General features: G+C 47.6%; 1 protein-coding gene across 1 annotated transcript; it reads left to right on the top strand.

Annotated features, from left to right (window-relative positions):
* Window positions 1-951: 951 nt before the first annotated feature.
* On the top strand, window positions 952-17,121 carry RPS7 (ribosomal protein S7). Its single transcript, XM_006265515.4, has 7 exons — window positions 952-1,035; window positions 2,174-2,255; window positions 2,974-3,045; window positions 4,632-4,775; window positions 6,938-7,002; window positions 14,521-14,671; window positions 17,009-17,121. The coding sequence occupies exons 2-7, from the start codon at window positions 2,181-2,183 to the stop codon at window positions 17,084-17,086; spliced, it is 585 nt and encodes a 194-aa protein (XP_006265577.1). The 5' UTR covers window positions 952-1,035; window positions 2,174-2,180; the 3' UTR covers window positions 17,087-17,121.
* The last annotated feature ends 1,420 nt before the right edge of the window (window positions 17,122-18,541 follow it).

Raw genomic sequence — 18,541 nt, 5'->3', positions numbered from 1 at the left:
ATTACTATCTTTTGTCAACACCAAGCTGCGGTATGACAAAGGGCAGAACTAAACTGTGCTGTCTGATTGCAGCGAATGTATTTGCTTGATGGTGGCAGAGCGTGGGCAGCAATAAGCTGCCCCAACTCTCCACCCCGCCAGGCAGGCACTTTTGGAGTGTGAGGGTTGCGGTCCCACACGTCCTGTGCCGGATCAAGCCCCTCAAGCCTTAGCGGTGCCTTCACAGCTTTCCCTGCTTCTCGAGGCATCAGGGGCGTATCTCTGGGGTGCATTACTGGAGGCGGTGAGACTTGGGGTCCGCTGCTTTCAGAGATGCGACTCGGCAGGGGACGTTGCCCGTTGTCCCGCAGGATGAGCAGCAAGAAAACAGGCAGGTTTCGCCCAACGAAGCGGATGACCCGCGCTGGGACACGCCGTGCTGCTGCCGCGGCGCTTCCTTCGATCTCGGCCAGCGCGCGGGCCGTGCTTTCCTGAGCTTAGCACCGCTCCCCGGGGCAGGCAGGGCGGCCGCGGCGCTGACGGCGGAAGCATGCCCAGCTCAGGCATTTCCAGAGGCAGGTGCAAAGGAGCAAGGGCCAATTTTAGACTTAGAAAGGTTTGTGTGTCACGCAGCCCTCTCCCGGGAGCCGGACCCGGGCACTGTGCGTGCGGCCGCTCCAAACAACTCCAGGCCCCGCCGGCCGCGCTCGCTGGAGCCAGACCGGGGCTGCCCCAACGCTCCGGCGCCCCGCGCCAGCGCCACTCCGCCCTGAGGGCAACGCCGCTGCGCGCGCACGCACGCGGAGTTTTGGCTTCGCTCTCGAGTTCACCACTCAGCGGCTAGTCATGACGTCATCGCTCGGCGCCAGCGCCAGAACTCGATTCCTTCCTTCGCGGCTTCAGTCTGGTAGATGGGGTTGGCGAGCGCCGCGGCCTGACTGCCCTACTTCCGGGTGTGGCTTCAGCGCCGGGTGGGCGGAGCCAGCCGGTTCCCGGGCAGGCACCTGGGCGGGTCTCGCGAGAGCTCTCCCTCTTCCTAGGCCGGCGCTGAGCGAGGTAGGTGCTGGCGCCTGGCTCCGGCCTGGACGCGGCAGTGCGTTTCTCGCATCGGGATCGCAATACTGGGGTCAGGCGGCGGCGGCGGGTCCCGGGGTGCGGGCGGGCGCGGGATGCGCCCGATACCCGCCCTCCCGCTGCCCGATGCCTGCCCGGGCCCGGGCCGCGCTGTGCTGTCCCGCCCGGGTGGGGGGAGCAGTGCGGGGCCCGGCGGCTGCTTGGCGGGAGCCGCGTGGCCCGGGCGCTGCAGCCTGAGGCGGCCCCGCGGCAGGGCTGCGTGCACGGTTGCCAGCCCCACCGGGTCAAAACTCACGAGATGAGCTCTGACTAAATCAAGAGATTGGCACGTAAATCACGAGATGCTATTTCTGACGTGTGTGTGGTGGGTATTTGTGAGGGTGCGGGGGGCTTGGAGCACGCCCTGGCAGGATGCGTGAGTACTGTGGGTCAGGAGTGAGAGGCAGCAGCTGGGCTGGCTGGGCTGTGGCTTCAGAGTGAGGAGCAGAGGGACAGGGGCACTGACACATGCAGGCAGCACCCAGCTGGTGAGTGGAGGGGAAGGGGCTTGGGCTCTGTGCCATGCTGCCTTTGCCCCAGGAGCTCAGCTGCACGACCCCAGTGTGCTTCCTGTTTGTGGGTGGGCAAGAGGGCGCACTGCATGGTCAGCGTGTTCCCTGCCCACCTGGCGGGAGGCAGTGGCCTCGTGCAGCTGAGCTCCTGGGGCAAGGAAGTAGGGCGCAGAGCCCCAGCCTGCAGCAGGCAGCCTGCCTCTGTCCCATGGGGGGCACATGCCTCCCCTGGGGGTGTATGCTGTTGTGGGGAGCTGTGCCCCCCCCCCCCCTTTTGATGACCTGCACTAGCCCTGGGGCCCCATTCACCCCTGCCCCACTCCCTCTCTCACTGCAGGGCCTCTTTCTCCCCCCCACCCCTTCCTTCTCCCTCTGCCCCTTCCTCCTGCTTGCCAGCTGGGAGAATTTGGAGATCTGAAGGTTGGATCAGGAGTTATTTTGACTTTGACATTCTGAGTCTCACGATGGTTTTGCGATGGTTGGCATTACTGTGGATGGTGCCAAGGCTTGAGAGCAAGGGAAAGCGCCTTGTAGCTGGGCGATGCTGACAGCTGTTGTTGGTGTTGCAGACGCGCCATGTTCAGTTCCAGCGCGAAGATTGTGAAGCCGAATGGCGAGAAGCCGGATGAATTCGAGTCGGGGATATCCCAGGTACGTCCCCATTACTTCCACAGTCACCTCATTTACTAGGGGGAAAAAATATAAGGACAAAGCTGGATGGGAAGAGACCATGTTCGAGAGCTGGCTGCCTTCCAACTGCCACATGGTTGTTCTGTAGTTGTAGTGCTGGATCAAGCTTGTTTCTTGTCCCTCTTCCAGTTGCTGATGTTGCCTAAGACAGTCAAGGTAAGTTTATACCTTGGTGGGGGGTTGGGGAGTACAAGAGTGAGGGGAACAGCCTCTGAATCCAAATTTTCTAGTCCTTAAATGCTGGAGGCTGCAAGTAAGAGAGGACCAGCGAGGGGCAGAGAAAGTCCTGGTCATACTCTGTTTACTCTTGCATCCAGTTTTTGCCCTCTGCCATGGTGTGACCCAGGAGACTGGACAAGATAGACCTATGGTCTGACCCAGTAAATGGTTGCTAGGTTAAATAAATTAAAACCAGCAAAAAGAATCTTGTCCTGCACCGTGTGTGTGTGTGTGTGTGTGTGTGTGTGTGTTTTGTGCTAGAGTGTTTCTTCATGATTGCAAAGAAAAGTTTAAAGCAGGGCACACTTATTCCAGATACCATTCTGATAGACCAGAAGACTGTGTGTCATTTAGCATAGGCTGTGCACCAGAAGATTAAATTATCTCTGATATTTTAACCATTTTGTGGAAGTGAGATAAACTGCTTTCTAACAACTTCCCCCCCCCCCCCACCCCACAGGCTCTCCTGGAGTTGGAGATGAACTCTGACTTAAAGGCTCAACTGAGAGAATTGAACATCACAGCAGCTAAGGTAGGGTTAGATTTATTTCTCAAATTTTGGCTTTGCCGACTGATGCTATGCTCAATATGGTATGTTTGGTAAGGAAGTAATTTGCCACATTGTAGGTGGTCAGAGCACCTTTGGGCACAGATGAATCTGGGGGTGTTATGTGATTGTCTGTTGGATTCCGTTATGACAAATAGTCTGCTTTTTATCCCCAATTCTTTTTATGTGAGAGGAACTACTACACTTAAAGTATAGGTCCAGTCCAAAAAACAGCTATTAAAAGTTAGGTGCTCTAGCTCTTCAGTGATTTTAGTTTGTGAGACAAATGGTTGTGAAAATAGTGTGAGACTGATTCTTCACAGTGCTTCAGAACAGAACATAGTTAAACTTTTTCAGCTCTGTAGTGAACTTGAGATTCCAAAACGAAGCTGGGCCCCAAGGGAGCTCATGTAGGTCACTTGTAGTACTTGTGCAAACTAGCTTGGTATCTGCTTGCATGTAACTCTCTGGAGTTCAGCAAAAAACAGGGTTTTACAATGTCTGCACACTGGAGGAATAGAGGCTGATTTTGAATTGATCCTGAGCTTGTACCACGGGGTCTTGTCTTTAAGCAAAACTACAAGATATTTCTTTCTAGTGAGGTAGAGGACAATTGGATACTGAACACATGGGCATCCAGTGATGAGGGTCTCTTGGCTCTGCCTAAGTGGTTAGCTCTGAATTGTTCTCCAGCAGTGCAAAATGAGGTCACAAGTCTCTCTGTCCTCAGTAGTACGAAGAGCATCCTGTGTAGGCCTACAGGTTGATCACTTAACTAGGAAGATGGGGCATGCAGGGCACAACCATGTTAAGTGTTGTAAAAACTAATGGGTGTCACTAGGGCTACTTTCAGTAGTTTTTTGTAAAGATGTTATCTGGAGGATAATTAGGATGGTTTCCTGAACACTCCTGTCTAAGCTGACTCCATATAACCTTGTGGAAAACATTTAATTTCAGCTTATGCATTCTATATTTAGCTATAAATCTAAAATCACATTCAGTCAACTTCAAGTCCTCATTTCTCTGGTAGACTGTCTCTTCTGTGGAAAGAATCTGAATTGTAGTGCATTTTTACATGTGCTGTGGAAGTGGCACTGGGCGCTTTTAATTAGTGAGCAGTGTTAATTGGAAGTGCCCACATGTCGCGTGTGTCAGCAGCGCGCTGCACATCTCTGCACTGAAAAAATGGTGGCAAGGCACTTTGAACTAAAGCTCATAGAATGTGTTTTATTTCAAAGCTCTCTGCTGCCACTTTTTCAGTGTGGTGACTAGATTAATCAAGTCTTCTATGACACACTGATGCATCAGAGTAGGCTCCCCGCACGTGTATAGGAACCCATAGTTCTTTTTGGTAGTAAGCTATGACAGTATCACGGTAGGTTTTAGCAAAACTTATAAAGCTAGATGGCTATTTCTAAATACATTGAACAGTGTCATGTAAAAGTGCATGTTGTTACCTGAAAAATAAACATTTATTAAACCATCGTAAGTTTAATTTACATGCAGAAAACTTTTAAAATCAAATCTAACATTGCCTGCCTTTTAACATTTGTTCAATCTCTTTCTTGTAGGAAATTGAAGTAGGTGGGGGTAGAAAAGCAATCATTATCTTTGTGCCAGTTCCTCAACTGAAATCTTTCCAGAAGATCCAGGTGCGGCTGGTTCGTGAGTTGGAGAAGAAATTCAGTGGCAAGCATGTAGTGTTCATTGCTCAGGTAAAAAGTTAGTGCCTTACCTACATCTGATACCTTTACTATAACTGATATCTTGTTGGCGCCTTGCATCTTGTGCATGTTACTTCTTTGTGCAATGCATTCATTTTTGTGGCTGTAGACTAAATTCTTTTCTAGTCAGCATCAGTTTTCAGCTAAATTTTAAAAGTGTCTCCTCTGTAGGAGATGAAGAAATGCTTATAGCAATGAACTATCCTTATGAAGGAGTGACATGGTACTAAAATAGTCCCAGAAGAGTACAGTTTAAAAGGAAAGATACAAAAGCAGTTTTTCAGACTCTACAATGGTGGAGAACAACTATGGTATTTGGAGAACAAGCAGAGCAGCTTCTTTTTTCACTTACTACTTGGACTAGAAATGACTTAAAGCCCAAATTGGATACCGCTAGTGATGCATGACTGATCTTAAATTGAGCTGAAGAGGTTAAAAGCAGTGTGAAATGGTAATGAGGGCAGTACTGGGGAAGAGCAAACTCATTAAGTTTTTCTTGGACAGGATAACTAACTTGGGTATATGCATCTGCTGAGAAGGCTGAGCTCAATCTGTGAAGTAAAATCTGTTTTTTGTGTTGGCTTGTATTAAATTGAGGTACAGTGGAGTCGCTTCTTACGCGGGGGTTAGGTTCTAAAGTCGGTGTGTAAGGTGAAAATCGTGTATAGTCAAAATTACCCGGTCCCAGCTTGGTGACTGGTGCCTCCTGGGTCTGGGGGGCACCTGGGGTCCCCCCATGGCCGATCTGATTGCCGAGCAGGGGAGCCCTTAGCGTGCTCCCTGAGGACCTGGAAGTAGACCGGAATGATGGGTGGAATCGCCCGCACTATTTAAATTGTTATTTTTCTCTTTTTTTTTTTTTTTGCCGAGCGCGTATAGTTGAATTCGTGCAAGTTAAATGCGCGTATGATGCGACTCCACTGTACTTTGTGTGTTCTTCATGAAGCTGGCTTCAAGAACCATGGGGCATGTTATGTCAGCAGATGACTCTGACAAAGTGGGTGTAATGTGTTATGCCACAGTGGATGGATGAATGTTGTTAATTCAAGGTTTTGGCACTATAAGTGAGGCAACCTATCTTTTTAAAAGGACCACACAAATGGCTCCACTGTGCTTGAGGTACTTCATAACTGTCTTCAGAGGTTGTTGCCTGGCAGTGACGTGCTTCAGTTTGAGGATGCTGCAGTTTGCGGTTAAAAGCTGTTAAATCATAAGCCTTTGTAATGAGTTGCACCAGTTTAATGAGCAAAACAGATGATTTTAAGCTTAAATTGTAGGAAAGCAGGCATTCTGCCAAACTTTTGATTTTTTTTTCAGCTAAGCCAAAATAGCCTATCTTTAAACAAAGTTCATAGATGTTGGGTTCGGAAGGGACCTCAATAGATCATCGAGTCCGACCCCCTGCATAGGCAGGAAAAAGTGCTGGGTCTAGATGACCCCAGGTAGATGCCTATCTAACCTCCTTTTGAAGACCCCCAGGGTAGGGGAGAGCACCACCTCCCTTGGGAGTCCAAAAGTAAGTATCTACCTGCAAACTTGCAACGAAGCTAGTGCAAAGAACCTGTTTCATAGCCATGGTTGAAGTAAAAGGTATTTTGTCTCATAGGTTGCTTAGCATTTCTCTTTCCCAACTAGGCAGTTGGTCCAATAAAAAGGTATAACTGACCCCCCCCCCAAAAAAAACACCAAACCCACCCCAAACAAGCAAAGAAAAAACCAAAACAAAACTATGCTTTTCACATTGGCTGGACCAGCATGGCTACAACTACAGTTCAATTTTCCAGAATTAATTGTATTTCCTATTGAAAGCTATCAGTTCTTTGTTCTGGCAGATGTTCCTAAATGGCAAAACATGCGTTTATTTTTTTACTGGTTAAATAGTTCTGTTGTTGATTTCTGTTCTGGCTGCCATCTTTATATGTAGACTGCTTTTACAATGGTCATGTTAAGATATTATTCATATTAAGTATGAGTTTGGGGTCCTGGCAAAATCCCCAAGAAACTGATCTCTGGTTCTGAATGAAACTTCCCTTGATCCTGCTTCTTTTGAAGTGGGGAGGGAATACCTGAACTGAGTGTACACTTTATTTTCAGAATTAGACTTTGGAAACTCTTAAGCAGTCATGTGAGATTTGGTATTTCTTCCTTAACAGAGAAGGATTTTGCCCAAACCGACAAGAAAAAGCCGCACAAAAAACAAGCAAAAGCGTCCCAGGAGGTAAGTAAATATTCTGCAGGGGTGTGTGCGCCACTTAACAAAATACCTTGACTGACAGTTTTGATTGTTAGTAGAAACTTTAAGGGCAAGTGACTTATGTTTAGTCATTGTCTCTACAAAGCCTCTCCTTTCAGCAAGTGAACTAATGCCATCTAGCAAGGGAAGGGGCAGGGGAAGACTAGGTGCTGTTGAAAATCAAACCCAAATTTCTTTTTTCAAGTCTAATTTTTTTCTGGTCCTGCTTTGAAATGGTCCCTGTAACTGTTCTTCTGCACTGGTTTGGTCATACACTTGGTCGTGGTGTATTTTCTACAATTGATCATCTGGCTCTTGTGTGCAACCTCACTGAGATCCTTGGTCTCAATAAGATAGCAAACAGAGCCATAAGTCAGATGATTGAGACCCTTGATCTCAATACATCTTGCATGATTTATCCAACTTGAGTCTCAGTTTGTTACCAGGAGCAGCTAGCCGATTTTTTTTTTTCCTGTAGCTAGTGGCAGATGAGACTCTTTGTCTTTGAGATATCAAGCCATTATGTTAAGCCTAGTCAAACCCAAGGCTGTCTTCCCAAATACTTGAAGTGCATAGACCTTAAGCAAGTCTTGCTATAGTACCTTTTTTGCTTCTTCTCAGCTGTGGCATTATATCCTGTCTCATGTCTAAGACTACATTGTAAGCATCTGTTTCTAACTATGCAAGCATGTGTTCATAACCTAAAAAACCTTGTATGGCAAAACATTTGATCCAAGGTATTCTATGCTAACATTGATTAGGCAGACAAAGAAATGTCAAGTGATGATGTTATCCCTGCATTTGAACCACATTTTTTGGTATAAGTAAAGAAACCTACTCAAGATTTTTCTAGAAGATCTGTTGCTGGTACCTTCAACTTGAGAGGATAGGTGAAGAAACTTTGAGTGTGCCTGGGAGCAGTGAGTCCAGATGGAAATGTTAAAAGAAACTCAAGTTAGGCCTTCCCTGAGAATAGTGACCCTGGCCCTGGATGTGTAAAACTGATTAAAACGTAATTATGGGCCTGGCTCCAGTTGTGCATTGCTGTTCTTTCTGTATTTTGTGATTGTTTAGGGTCTAACATTGGTCTCATTCTGGAGTATGTGCAGTGAACTGTAACTGGAATTTTCAGTGAGGGGCTAGGACAGGGGTGGGCAAAATGCAGCCCGGGGGCCCGGATGCGGCCCGCCAGGCCATTCTATCCGGCCTGCGGGGCCCCTAAAGAATTTAGAAAATTAATATTTATCTGCCCTGGGCTGCCTGTCATGCGGCCCTCGATGGCTTGCCAAAACTCAGTAAGCGGCTCTCTGCACAAAATAATTGCCTGGCCTTGGGATAGGAAGTGTCACTTGTATGTGGGTTTTGTCCTCTGCTAAAAGGAAGTCCCTGAGTAATCAGCAGTATTGAATGATTTGGGGGAAAACAAACAAGGCAGTTGGCAAAAGTTTGGTTTCATAGCTCTTCCTGGGATAGGCTACGTTGTGCAGGTGGGGGCCCGTTTATCTCTAGCTAATACAAGGATGGGCAGTTATTTGGGCTGGAGGGGCTACATAATGAGTTTTAGTGAGCTGTTGAGGACCATGTGTGTGCATTCCTGTCCTGCTCCCCAGGTAACACCCGCTGGATGCGTCTGCAGCTCTGGGGGTCTGGCCACAGGCTGCTACTCTGTCCCGCCCTATCATCAGGGCTTCCAGTGTATGCACTCGTGTCTCATTTCTTCCCCACCAGTTCCCAGCATGTTCCCAGGATGGCAGGGCAGGATAGGATTGTGCAGAGGCCTGTGGCTGGGCCTAGATCAGCTGCTCTTGGGGCCCTGGCAGCTGCTTGGTGGAAGAGCTGTGCCTGTCTGCCTGGCACCACACATGGCCAGAGCCACCAGGGCCCGAGCATGGCTTGCCCAGAGCCTGCTGTGTGGCCAGAAGTGCTTCTGCCTAGCTTCCCTGTGGTACCTGTGTAATGCAGTCCAGCCCTTCAGGATCTGGGTACCGCTTGCTAGTAGAGGCTGGGGACCAAGCACAGCTCACCCAGGACCTGCAGGTCTAGACTATATCTCAGGCACCACAGAAGGTGCTGGATGGAAGCAGTCCCACCTGGCACCATGCAATAGACCGTGGGTGAGCTGCAGTTGGGCCCCAACCTCTGCTGGCAGGCAGCAGCTCTGGCCTCTGCTGGTGCCAGGCAGGCAGGTGGGCCTGCTTTTGTCCAGCATCTCCTGTGGTGCCTCGGATATGGAGTACGGCCCTGGGCAGGTCGGACTCCATCTCCCAGGCTGTCATACTGTGCTGGGCAGGTGTGGCTGCTTCTGCCCAGCATCCCCCACAGTGCCAGCAGAGACAGGAACCGCTGCCCCCAGTGGGCCCTTGCTTCTGAGCATGACTTACCCAGGGCCTGCCGCGTGGTGCCATTGCCCATCTGTGGACTGGGTAAAATCGATTGGTGAGCTGCATCTGGCCCACAGGCTGTATTTTGCCCACCCCTGAGCTAACACCTGCCAAGTGTTAACTAATCTCTTGCAGTAAAAACGTGGTTTAGCTTTAATTTGCCCTTATCTTGAACTTGAGCTTTGGAGTTAATTAAACATTTAATACCATTTATTTTTTTTTTAAATTCTAGGATTTAACAGTTTACTTCCCTCTTATCCTAAGCTAGCAGAGTATAGACTGTTATACTCTAATTTAAACTTAGCTTTAAAGAAATTTTAACAAGATGTAGCTAAATAATATTTTAATAGCCACACCCCCTTCCTCAAACCTCCCTTCCAGTAACCCCCAAAACAAGAAAACCACTTCAAATCTAATTTAATGTTGGGAGAAGCCTCTCCCAAAAGAATGGGGTTATCCAGGTTATGGCATGGAGAGTCATGTGGTATGCTTACCTTCCTAACGGGGAAGTGGCATGTTTTTGCGCGTAGTGCAAAGAGCTCCTAGCCCTTGGAGCAAATGCAGTCCTTGCAGACCAGTGTGGTTGAACTGGAACAGCTAATAGAGCTACAAAGATAGTTGGATGAGACTAAGGACATGGTATAGTAGTTCCATCTCCATTCTGGTAGCCCCAGTGTTGCTGCAAAGGAAGGTTGAGACAGGAGGGTGTCAGGCTGGAGAGTAGGGAAAACACTCCATACCATCTCAGTGATACCCACATTTTTTTTTTTTTTTTTTAAAAAGGTCCTGGAAGTTAAGTCCTGGTCCAGGCAGATAGGCAGAGTTTCAGTGCATGGATGAGGAGATGGTAGAAAGGATGGCTTTAGGTTTATTAGGAACTGGGGTTCCTTTTTGTATAGGAGGAGCTTATGCAAGAGGGACAGGCTCCACCTAAACCAAAATAGTACCAAACTGCTCATACCAAACCGTTTAAAAAGGTATTAGAGCAGCCTGTAACCTGAGAACTGGAGGAAGGCTTATGGGTGTGGAAGAGCACATGGTTTGGACTTGATGTGTCTTATGGAGGTGAAGTCATAAATAATCTAGATCTAAGTGCTACTAAAAAGGATAGGAAATGGGATGGGAGGGCTTGGGTTAGATCAGGAGCGGGCAATTTATTTCAGGTGGAGGGCCGCTTACTGAGTTTTGGCAAGGTGTCGAGGGCCATGTTTCCTTCTCTGGCACAGGGAAGCAGGCACAGCCCCACGGCCCCAGGCCAGAAGCCTCTGCTAGGCAGGGGTTTCTGGTTGTGGGGACAGGGCTGGGCGGGTCTTGCCGCTGGGTCCTGCTGCCGGCTCCCCCTGGGTCCTACTGCCCTTGTCTCATCTCGTCTTTGACAGGCAACCTCCCTGGCCCAGCTGGGGCTCCCCCCCCAACTCCCCCTCTGTGCATGCTTCAGTGCAGGGGGTGTTGAAGTCCTGGCCAGGTTTCTGCCCAGCTAGCTGCCTGCAGGCAGCTCTGGCCTTGCAGCTGTTTGCAGACCAGATGGTCTGGCCCCCAGAGAGGGTCAAAGCTCAGGTGTGGTTCTCCCTACTGGCAGGGGAGGGCGTGCAGAAAGAAGAGAGCCAGAAGCTGCAGGTTTTCTGAGCCAGGGCCTGGTAGGGGTGTGGGCATTGTTAATGCAGTGACATGTTGTGTTCCTGTGCACCATTTTGGGCCGCACCAGGTGGGTGCAGCTGGAACCACTGGCGTGGCTCCTGTCCAATCTGGCTGCACACCAGGGTTGGACAAGAGCTGCACTGGCCACTCCAGCTGCACCCACATGGCCTGGAGTGGCACATGGGAACACAGCACGGTGCCGGCCCAGCCATGTGCCTGGGACTTGGGGCAGGGGAGGGAATGCAGGGAGAGGGGTGTGTGTAACTTGGTAAGTGGTCTCTAGCCCAAATAACTGTCCACCAGACAAGTTAGTAGAATTGACCCTTGGTAGATGTAGTTTTGGAGAATATAGCACATCACAAGGATTGGATGACTTTCACCTTAGACTCTTGAAGGAACTCAAAACTGAAATTATAGAACTGCTTACTATAGGATGTCACCTAAAACAGCCTTGGTGCTGGAGGGCTGCCAATGTAACTCCACTCTTAAGGGCTCCAGAGCCCTTTACTACATGCCAGTAAGTGACTTCTGTTCCTGGCAAACTGGTGAAAACAATAAAGAATTAATTGTTCCAGCACACGGAGGAACAAGATTTACTGAGGAGGAAATGGCATGGCTCTTTGGAAAGGAGGTGATGCCTCACCAACTTACTAGTGATCTTTGAGGATGTCAACAAAATTGGATCGGGGAAGCTCACTTGATTATAGTATATCTGGACTTCTAAAAACCTTCGCAGTCCCTCACCAAAGGCTTTCAATGAAATTAGTTTGTGGAATTAGAGCGAATGGTCACTGGTGGATTAGAAATTTGCTTAAGGATACAAAACAGTGGGCATAAATAGATTTCTTTGAACGGAAAGAAGTAAGCAGTGGTGCCCCAGAAGTATGTGTTTGGACTGCTGTTTAATATAGTCCTATTAATTAAACCCCTTTTAACGGGGGAGTAAATAGTGAGATGACCAGGTTTGCTGACCACAGTTATCTAGTCGGAAAAACCAAGGTGAACTACAGAAACACTTTGCAAAATAGAGCAAGTAGGCAGCAATATGTCAAACTAAATCCTATGTTAAATGCATGGTGGGAAAATAACTCTTACTACACAGGGAAAGAGATCTAGGGAGTCATTATAGACAAATACCTAAAAACATTAAGGTCAGGGTTCAGCAGCAATCAAAAAGGCAAATTATGTTGGTAATTCAGAGAATTGCAAACAAAACAAAGTATTGGTATGCCCTTCATAATCTTTGGCACGTTCAGACATTGAATACTGTGCAGTTCTGGTCCACTCAGAAAGAATATAGAAGCACTAGAAAAGGTACAGAGAGAGGCCGCAAGGATGATCAAGGTGCAGAAAGGCTACCAGATGAGGAGAAACTAAATAAACCGACACTTTCAAGTGAGATGCAGGGGGTGGGGAACATTGATTAGCGTCCTATGAAGAATTAAATAGTGCAGAGAAAGTAAATACGGATTTATTATTTACATTCTCTCAAAATACAAGATCTAGGGGACTTGCTGAGACTACTGGGTAATAGGCTTAAGGCTAACAAGAGGAAAGTTTCCCCTCTTTTCTACTTTTCCCCCACGCCCCTTGCCAGCATGCAATTAACATGGAGGAAAGGTCCATCAGGAGGCATTAAATGATGTGGATGCAGCTTCTGAATTTGAACTCAATCCTTTAATTTGTTAGGAAACTAGAATGAGAGGGGTAAGGGGTGGAAGACCCTGGAAATACTCTGTTTGTCCTCCCCCCTAAATATCTATACCCTGCCACTGTGAGAGGGTACTGGGCTCCATGCGCTTGTGGTCTGACCCTATGAATAGCATTTATTCCATATTGGTTTGAATGAGAGATTTTTGCTTTGCTAATAGGAGAGGGGCTAGGTGTGGAAACAGACTTCCTACTAGAAAGCCTTTCCAGTCCTGAGTTGGGATGAAGTCCATCTCAGATTGGAAGTTTGCAGGGAAAAACAATTTTTAGGTCAACTCAAATATTTTGAGCACTTCTGGTCTAAAATTCAAATTGTAGTTAGTTTGAACTGAAAACAGTTGGCATTTGGAAATACTGAAACGGTGCAGAATTCCTTAACTATCTAACCTTCTTGCAATGGTTCAGGTTTTGATGAATTGGCAGTCTCTGACACCTCTGTAAAAACCCTCCCCTGACTTATGCAGTGTTCAGAATTGGCCCTCCAAATTGTAGTCTATTATAAAAGTACTTGAGAACTGTGACATTTAGAGAAGCTATTAATCAAACCTGCAGCTGCCACGAGTAGTAAATTTACTACTAGTTCTGGTATGGCTTGCTTTTAAATACAGTTAACATTTGATAAAGCAGTATTGTATGTAAGGAATAGCTCACTACGGGTGTGTCTACACATGCATTTATGCCAGCTTCAGTTTACTGCACGGTAAGTGGGAATAAGCCGACGTCTACACGTGCAGGCATTAGAACACATTAATGCTGTGTGTAGACTGGCTTGGGACTAACGTTAGTCCTAAATCAGTCCACACACAGTGTTACTGTGCAGTAATTTTGGTTACTGTGCAGTAAATGCACACAAGAAGACACACCCTACAAACTATTGGGTTTCCTTATATATTGCCGAGTACCTAACACCCTTTTCCTCCCCCCTCACTTACCCAGCCTCTGAATGGAGTTTTGATACAGCAGTTGCCAACTTTCAGTGGCATGCATGCATCCACTTTGGAGGGGCAATGAGCAGGCTTGAATTAATATTCTTTTCTTTTTTTTTTATTTTTACCATTGAAGTAATGGTAGTATTTCCCTCCTATGTGAGTGTTGTGAAGTCTTAGCCTAGAACGATGGTTTTCAGTCTGTCTGCAGACTAAAGGGTCTGTGAAAGATGACTGCGCTCAATCAAAAGTGTGTGAATACTACCCACACTTATAATTCAGAGGGTTCCTCACCTCTATTCCAAATTTCCAAAGGGAATTTGCACTCTGCTTTTCCTAAGCTGGTTTATTGTGAGGTTTCCCACAGTGATGGACTCTTGGAGTGGAACATTCTGATCCACACCTTCATTTTGAAATTTTTTAGGGGTCCACACATGAAAAAAGGTTGAAAATCCCTGGATTAGAAAGCTAATTCTTGGTAGATTAAGCCAAGGGTTTTCAACCTTTTTGGATCGCTGTACCCCCCAGTGGCTGGATGCAGGGCAATGTACCCCCAGCTGCCGAGTGTGGGGGCGGTGGCATGTGGCCGGATGCTGAGTGGGGGGGGAGCGGTGAGGTGCCACACATTCAGCCATGCAGAGTGGCAGAAGTTGCCGCATGTGAGCTTCCCCTGCGTCCAGCAAATGGGGCAGCGCGGGATGGTGCGTGGCGTGGCTGTGTGTTGATTCCCCCCTCCTCCCTGCCCCTAGGGCCTTCTCAGGTACCCCCGGGGATATGTGTATCCCTGGTTGACAACCTCTGGACTAAGTGTGTCGGCTTAACTTGGGCTCTACCTTGGTGTGTTTCAGCCGTACACTTACTGCAGTGCATGATGCCATTCTTGAAGATCTGGTCTTCCCAAGTGAAATTGTGGGCAAGAGAATCCGTGTGAAACTGGACGGCAGCAGACTAATAAAAGTCCATTTGGACAAAGCGCAACAGAACAATGTTGAACATAAGGTAAGGAGCTAAGCTTTAAAGTCTAACTCTGGGCAGAGATTTTTTTTTACGTGAACTGGAGACTTTCACAGAGAAACGTAAGACATGGCCTTGCATTCTTCTCCCCTTATGGCAAGAGTGTAAGAACTTGCCTGCGTTTGCCTTCTGGGCAATGAGCTGGCAATTTGTTTAATTTCAACCTTGGTTGTTTTGCACTCTGCTTTTCCTAAGTTGGTTTATTGCGAGGTCTGCCCCCGTGATGGACTCTTGGAATGGGATGTTCTGATCTTCAGAGTTGATGGGCCTGGCACATGTGGCCGTGCTGCTGCTCAACTTCACTGCTGTGTGGATTGAACACCACCAAAACTCTGTATTTGGTTATTGCAAATCTATATTTTGTTCAATTAATCAGTTGTCATGCTGCTCTGCAAACAACTTTTACTTCTTTCAGTGCTTTTATACAGAAAGCATTCTCTCTAGAAGGACTGATGTGTAATCTCAACTTAAAGCCATGTTTTCTAGATTGATTACACTGGGAAACTAAATGGGCTGCAAGTCCCTTATTTCTCACTATTGCATTTGGAGAAAAATATGGAGTAACAGTTTGGTATGGCACATACAGAAACTGATTTCATTTTTGAACTTTTGGCTATGTAGGTGAAACATAGTGTATTCCTCCAGTTTCTTGATGGCTACTAAGGAGGAAATGTGCATGACATCTTGTATGTAAGAAAATATGGTATATTTCAACAGGTACATTTTCCCCAAAATTTGGGTTCGTATTTTAAATGGAGAAGCTGTTTCCTTCTCTAGAAAAGGAGTACTTCTGGAGATCTAAGCATGCCATGCAGCTCATATGATGGCTGTTACTTATTAGGGCTGTGTGAAACAGCACCATTTCATTTCAGCTTCTGTTTCGCTGTTTCAAAGGGATAATGTTTTGTTTCGTTGTTTCGAAGTGCTGTTCTGTTTGGTTTTGTCAAAACTCTTTTGCTGTTTCAACGTTTCGCCCATAGGCTATAATGGGGAATCACAAAAATGCCTGTAACTTTGTCATTTCTTTCCTGATTTGGATGAAAATTGTAGGGATGGTAGCCCCTTTGGAAGGCATGAAGCCGGCCAAATTATCAGGAAGATAGGTACAGGGTTTTTTGTGAAACTGCACCTTGAACTGTTCAAAGCAAAACTCGTACCACTTGCCAGCAGCTGCAACATGCTGTCATCCTGCATGCAGATCCGGGGGCCAGCTCTTCCTGGGAGGAGTCTGGCACAGCCCTGCAGCCTTTCTGGGGGGTGCGGTCCCCTGGATCTGGGCACGGGATGATGGCAGGCTGCTGGTGCTGGCTGGGGCCAGAGCCAGCACTATATTCTTCGCAGCGCTTGGCATGGGCTGTACCAGGCAGACTTGTGTGCTGGCACTTGCCTCAGCCAGCAGCATCAGCAGCAGCCTGCTGAAACCCCACGTGCAGATTGGGGCCTGTGCCCCCTGGGAAGAGCTGGCAGAAGCTACTGGAGAGCTGAGGAGCCAAACTGGGGGCTGGGGAATCGAACCAGGAGCTAGATGTCAATATGAGAGCAGTCATTCCCATCTCTTTGCCCTCCCTTTCCTTAGTTTCCGTTTAGCTGCAGGCAAGCCCGGCTTCAAAACTCAAAACGCTTAGAAACTTTCGAAACGTTTTGAGTGCCCTCATTTAGTTTCAAAGCCTTTAGTTTCATTTAGATGTCACTGTTTCAAGCTCGAAATGCATCGAAACAGCTTTGAAACGAAGTACCTGTTGAAATTTTGCACAGCCCTACTAATATCTACTTGAAAATCGAAGGGGTGAAGTCCTGTGTCAGCCCTCTAATGTCCATAACTATTGGCTGAGCACTAACTAGTGGCTCAGCATTGTAGCGCATGCTTGAAGTAGCAAGCGACGTGCTTGTAGTATACATATGGAAACCACTTTGTTAACAGGAATTTATATAAAGAACTACTTGGGGCACTAGCAAGGCTATTCCTTTTGCAAGGGACTGGGGCTTAACCTTGTGTGACATGGAGGAAGTCATCTTGGGAATGTGGAGTATCCAGGAAGTGTGACATCACAGGAGATGGTCTGCCCCACCAAGAAGTTCCTGATGCCACATTTCCTGAACACTGTTTCCAGAAGGACTTAGTACTCTGACATGCAGTCAGTCATGACTCTGGAAAAATCTTTCCTCCCTGCCCCTATATTTTGGCTTTAAAAACAAGGTGCATGGTTGGTTTATTTGTGAGGTGTGTAGTACATAAGAATATACAGTACTATTAGTAGATGAACTATGCTTGGACATGCAGCTCTTGCAGAACAATAAAGTAACGTGGCTCTCTCTTTGCAGGTGGAAACATTTTCTGGTGTCTACAAGAAGCTCACAGGCAAAGATGTAATTTTTGAATTTCCAGAATTCCAGTTGTAAAGTACAAAAACTGGCTGAATAAACAACTATTCATATACCAGAGTCATCTCATTAAACAAAAACAGTCGTAAACACACATGGGAATAGTTGACTTATGGGATTCATGATGACTTAGGCTATAGAAGCTCTATTGCCATCAAACTAGTTGCTTAGTTTGATGGATGCAGGGTTGTCAATTAGAAGCAAAGTTTAATGGTAGCTAGGCAAAACAAATCTCCATTTCTCACCTCTTTCTTCTTTTCCCTTCTCTCTCCTGTCATGTCCATATCATAGTGTGTTCATTCAGCAGCCTTGTAAAAAATGCTTAATAAGAAACTAAAATCGGTTTAAAACTATTTTAAAAAAGGGCTTGATAAGATAATGTATCACAACTTAAATTCACAAGCATTGCACTTTAAGAACCCCTTTCAAAATCTCCAGCTTCCCCAAGTTAAAAAATACAAATACATTTTTGGGTTTAGATTTACTTAACAATTATGTGACAGTGTTGGACAGAAATGCTCCTTGTTCATGGACTAGAACTGTGAAGTACCCACTTCAAAGGACAACATTTCACCTCTTCAGGTTGAGGCCTCCATGCTGGGGCTGGGGCAGGCACTGCCTAACCAGGGCAGTGCATGTGCCCCCGGGAGTGGGGTGGCTCATCCACGGGGAGAGCAGGTGGGTGGCTCTCTGGTGCTGTGCACACCCCCAGGGGAGGCATGGGGGTATGTGCCCCCCAGATTAGTATGCCAGGCAAGGGTGGGCTCAGGGCCTGGGACTACATTGGTCTGTTCCTGGTAGGGGGGCTAGCCCAGGACTGCACTTGTGGCAGTGGCGGCAGCACTGGGAGGGGGCTACGGGGTAGGTTATGGCCCCCCCAAAAACTTGCTCCCCACCCTGAGCTCAGCCTCCCAATGGAAAGAGGACAGTGCAGCCTCTGGACCCAAGCCTGCAGTGGGCATCCTGCCTTTGTCCCACCCACAAATCCAGGGGGCACATGCCCCCTATGCCCCTCCCTACCTTGTTCTCCCTGGACAAGCCACCCATGACTCTGTCCCATGCCCCACCCCAGATGGCCAGTGCTTGCCCCAGCCCCACTCCCTCCTACACTGTGGGGGGATCTTGATCTCCCCTTCCCCCACAGACTTACCAGCCAGATGCTGCTCTCCAAACTGCAGGGCTGCATATCAGCTATTGGATCGGTATCGGTTGATATGGCTGGTTAATAATTGGCCATCAGTATAGGAAAATCTTTATCAGGTGCATCCCCAGTGTGCAGCATGGCTGTCATGCTGGCCAGACTGCACTGCATCAGCACTCGGTGGCTCTGGGATTTGTGCTGCAGGCAGCTTGGGTCCTAGACCAGCTGAAGCAGCTGCTGGCTCAGGTATGCTGGGGGAGGAGAGCTGTGGACCTGATGGGGCCTATGAACTGACCCCAACACCAGTCATCAGGCCTGTGGGGCTGGATAAG

The sequence above is a fragment of the Alligator mississippiensis genome, chromosome 1 (genome assembly GCF_030867095.1).
Source record: "Alligator mississippiensis isolate rAllMis1 chromosome 1, rAllMis1, whole genome shotgun sequence".
Lineage (NCBI taxonomy): Eukaryota > Metazoa > Chordata > Crocodylia > Alligatoridae > Alligator > Alligator mississippiensis.
The sequence above is the reverse complement of the archived record's forward strand: the minus strand, read 5'-3'. Positions and strand labels throughout refer to the sequence as shown.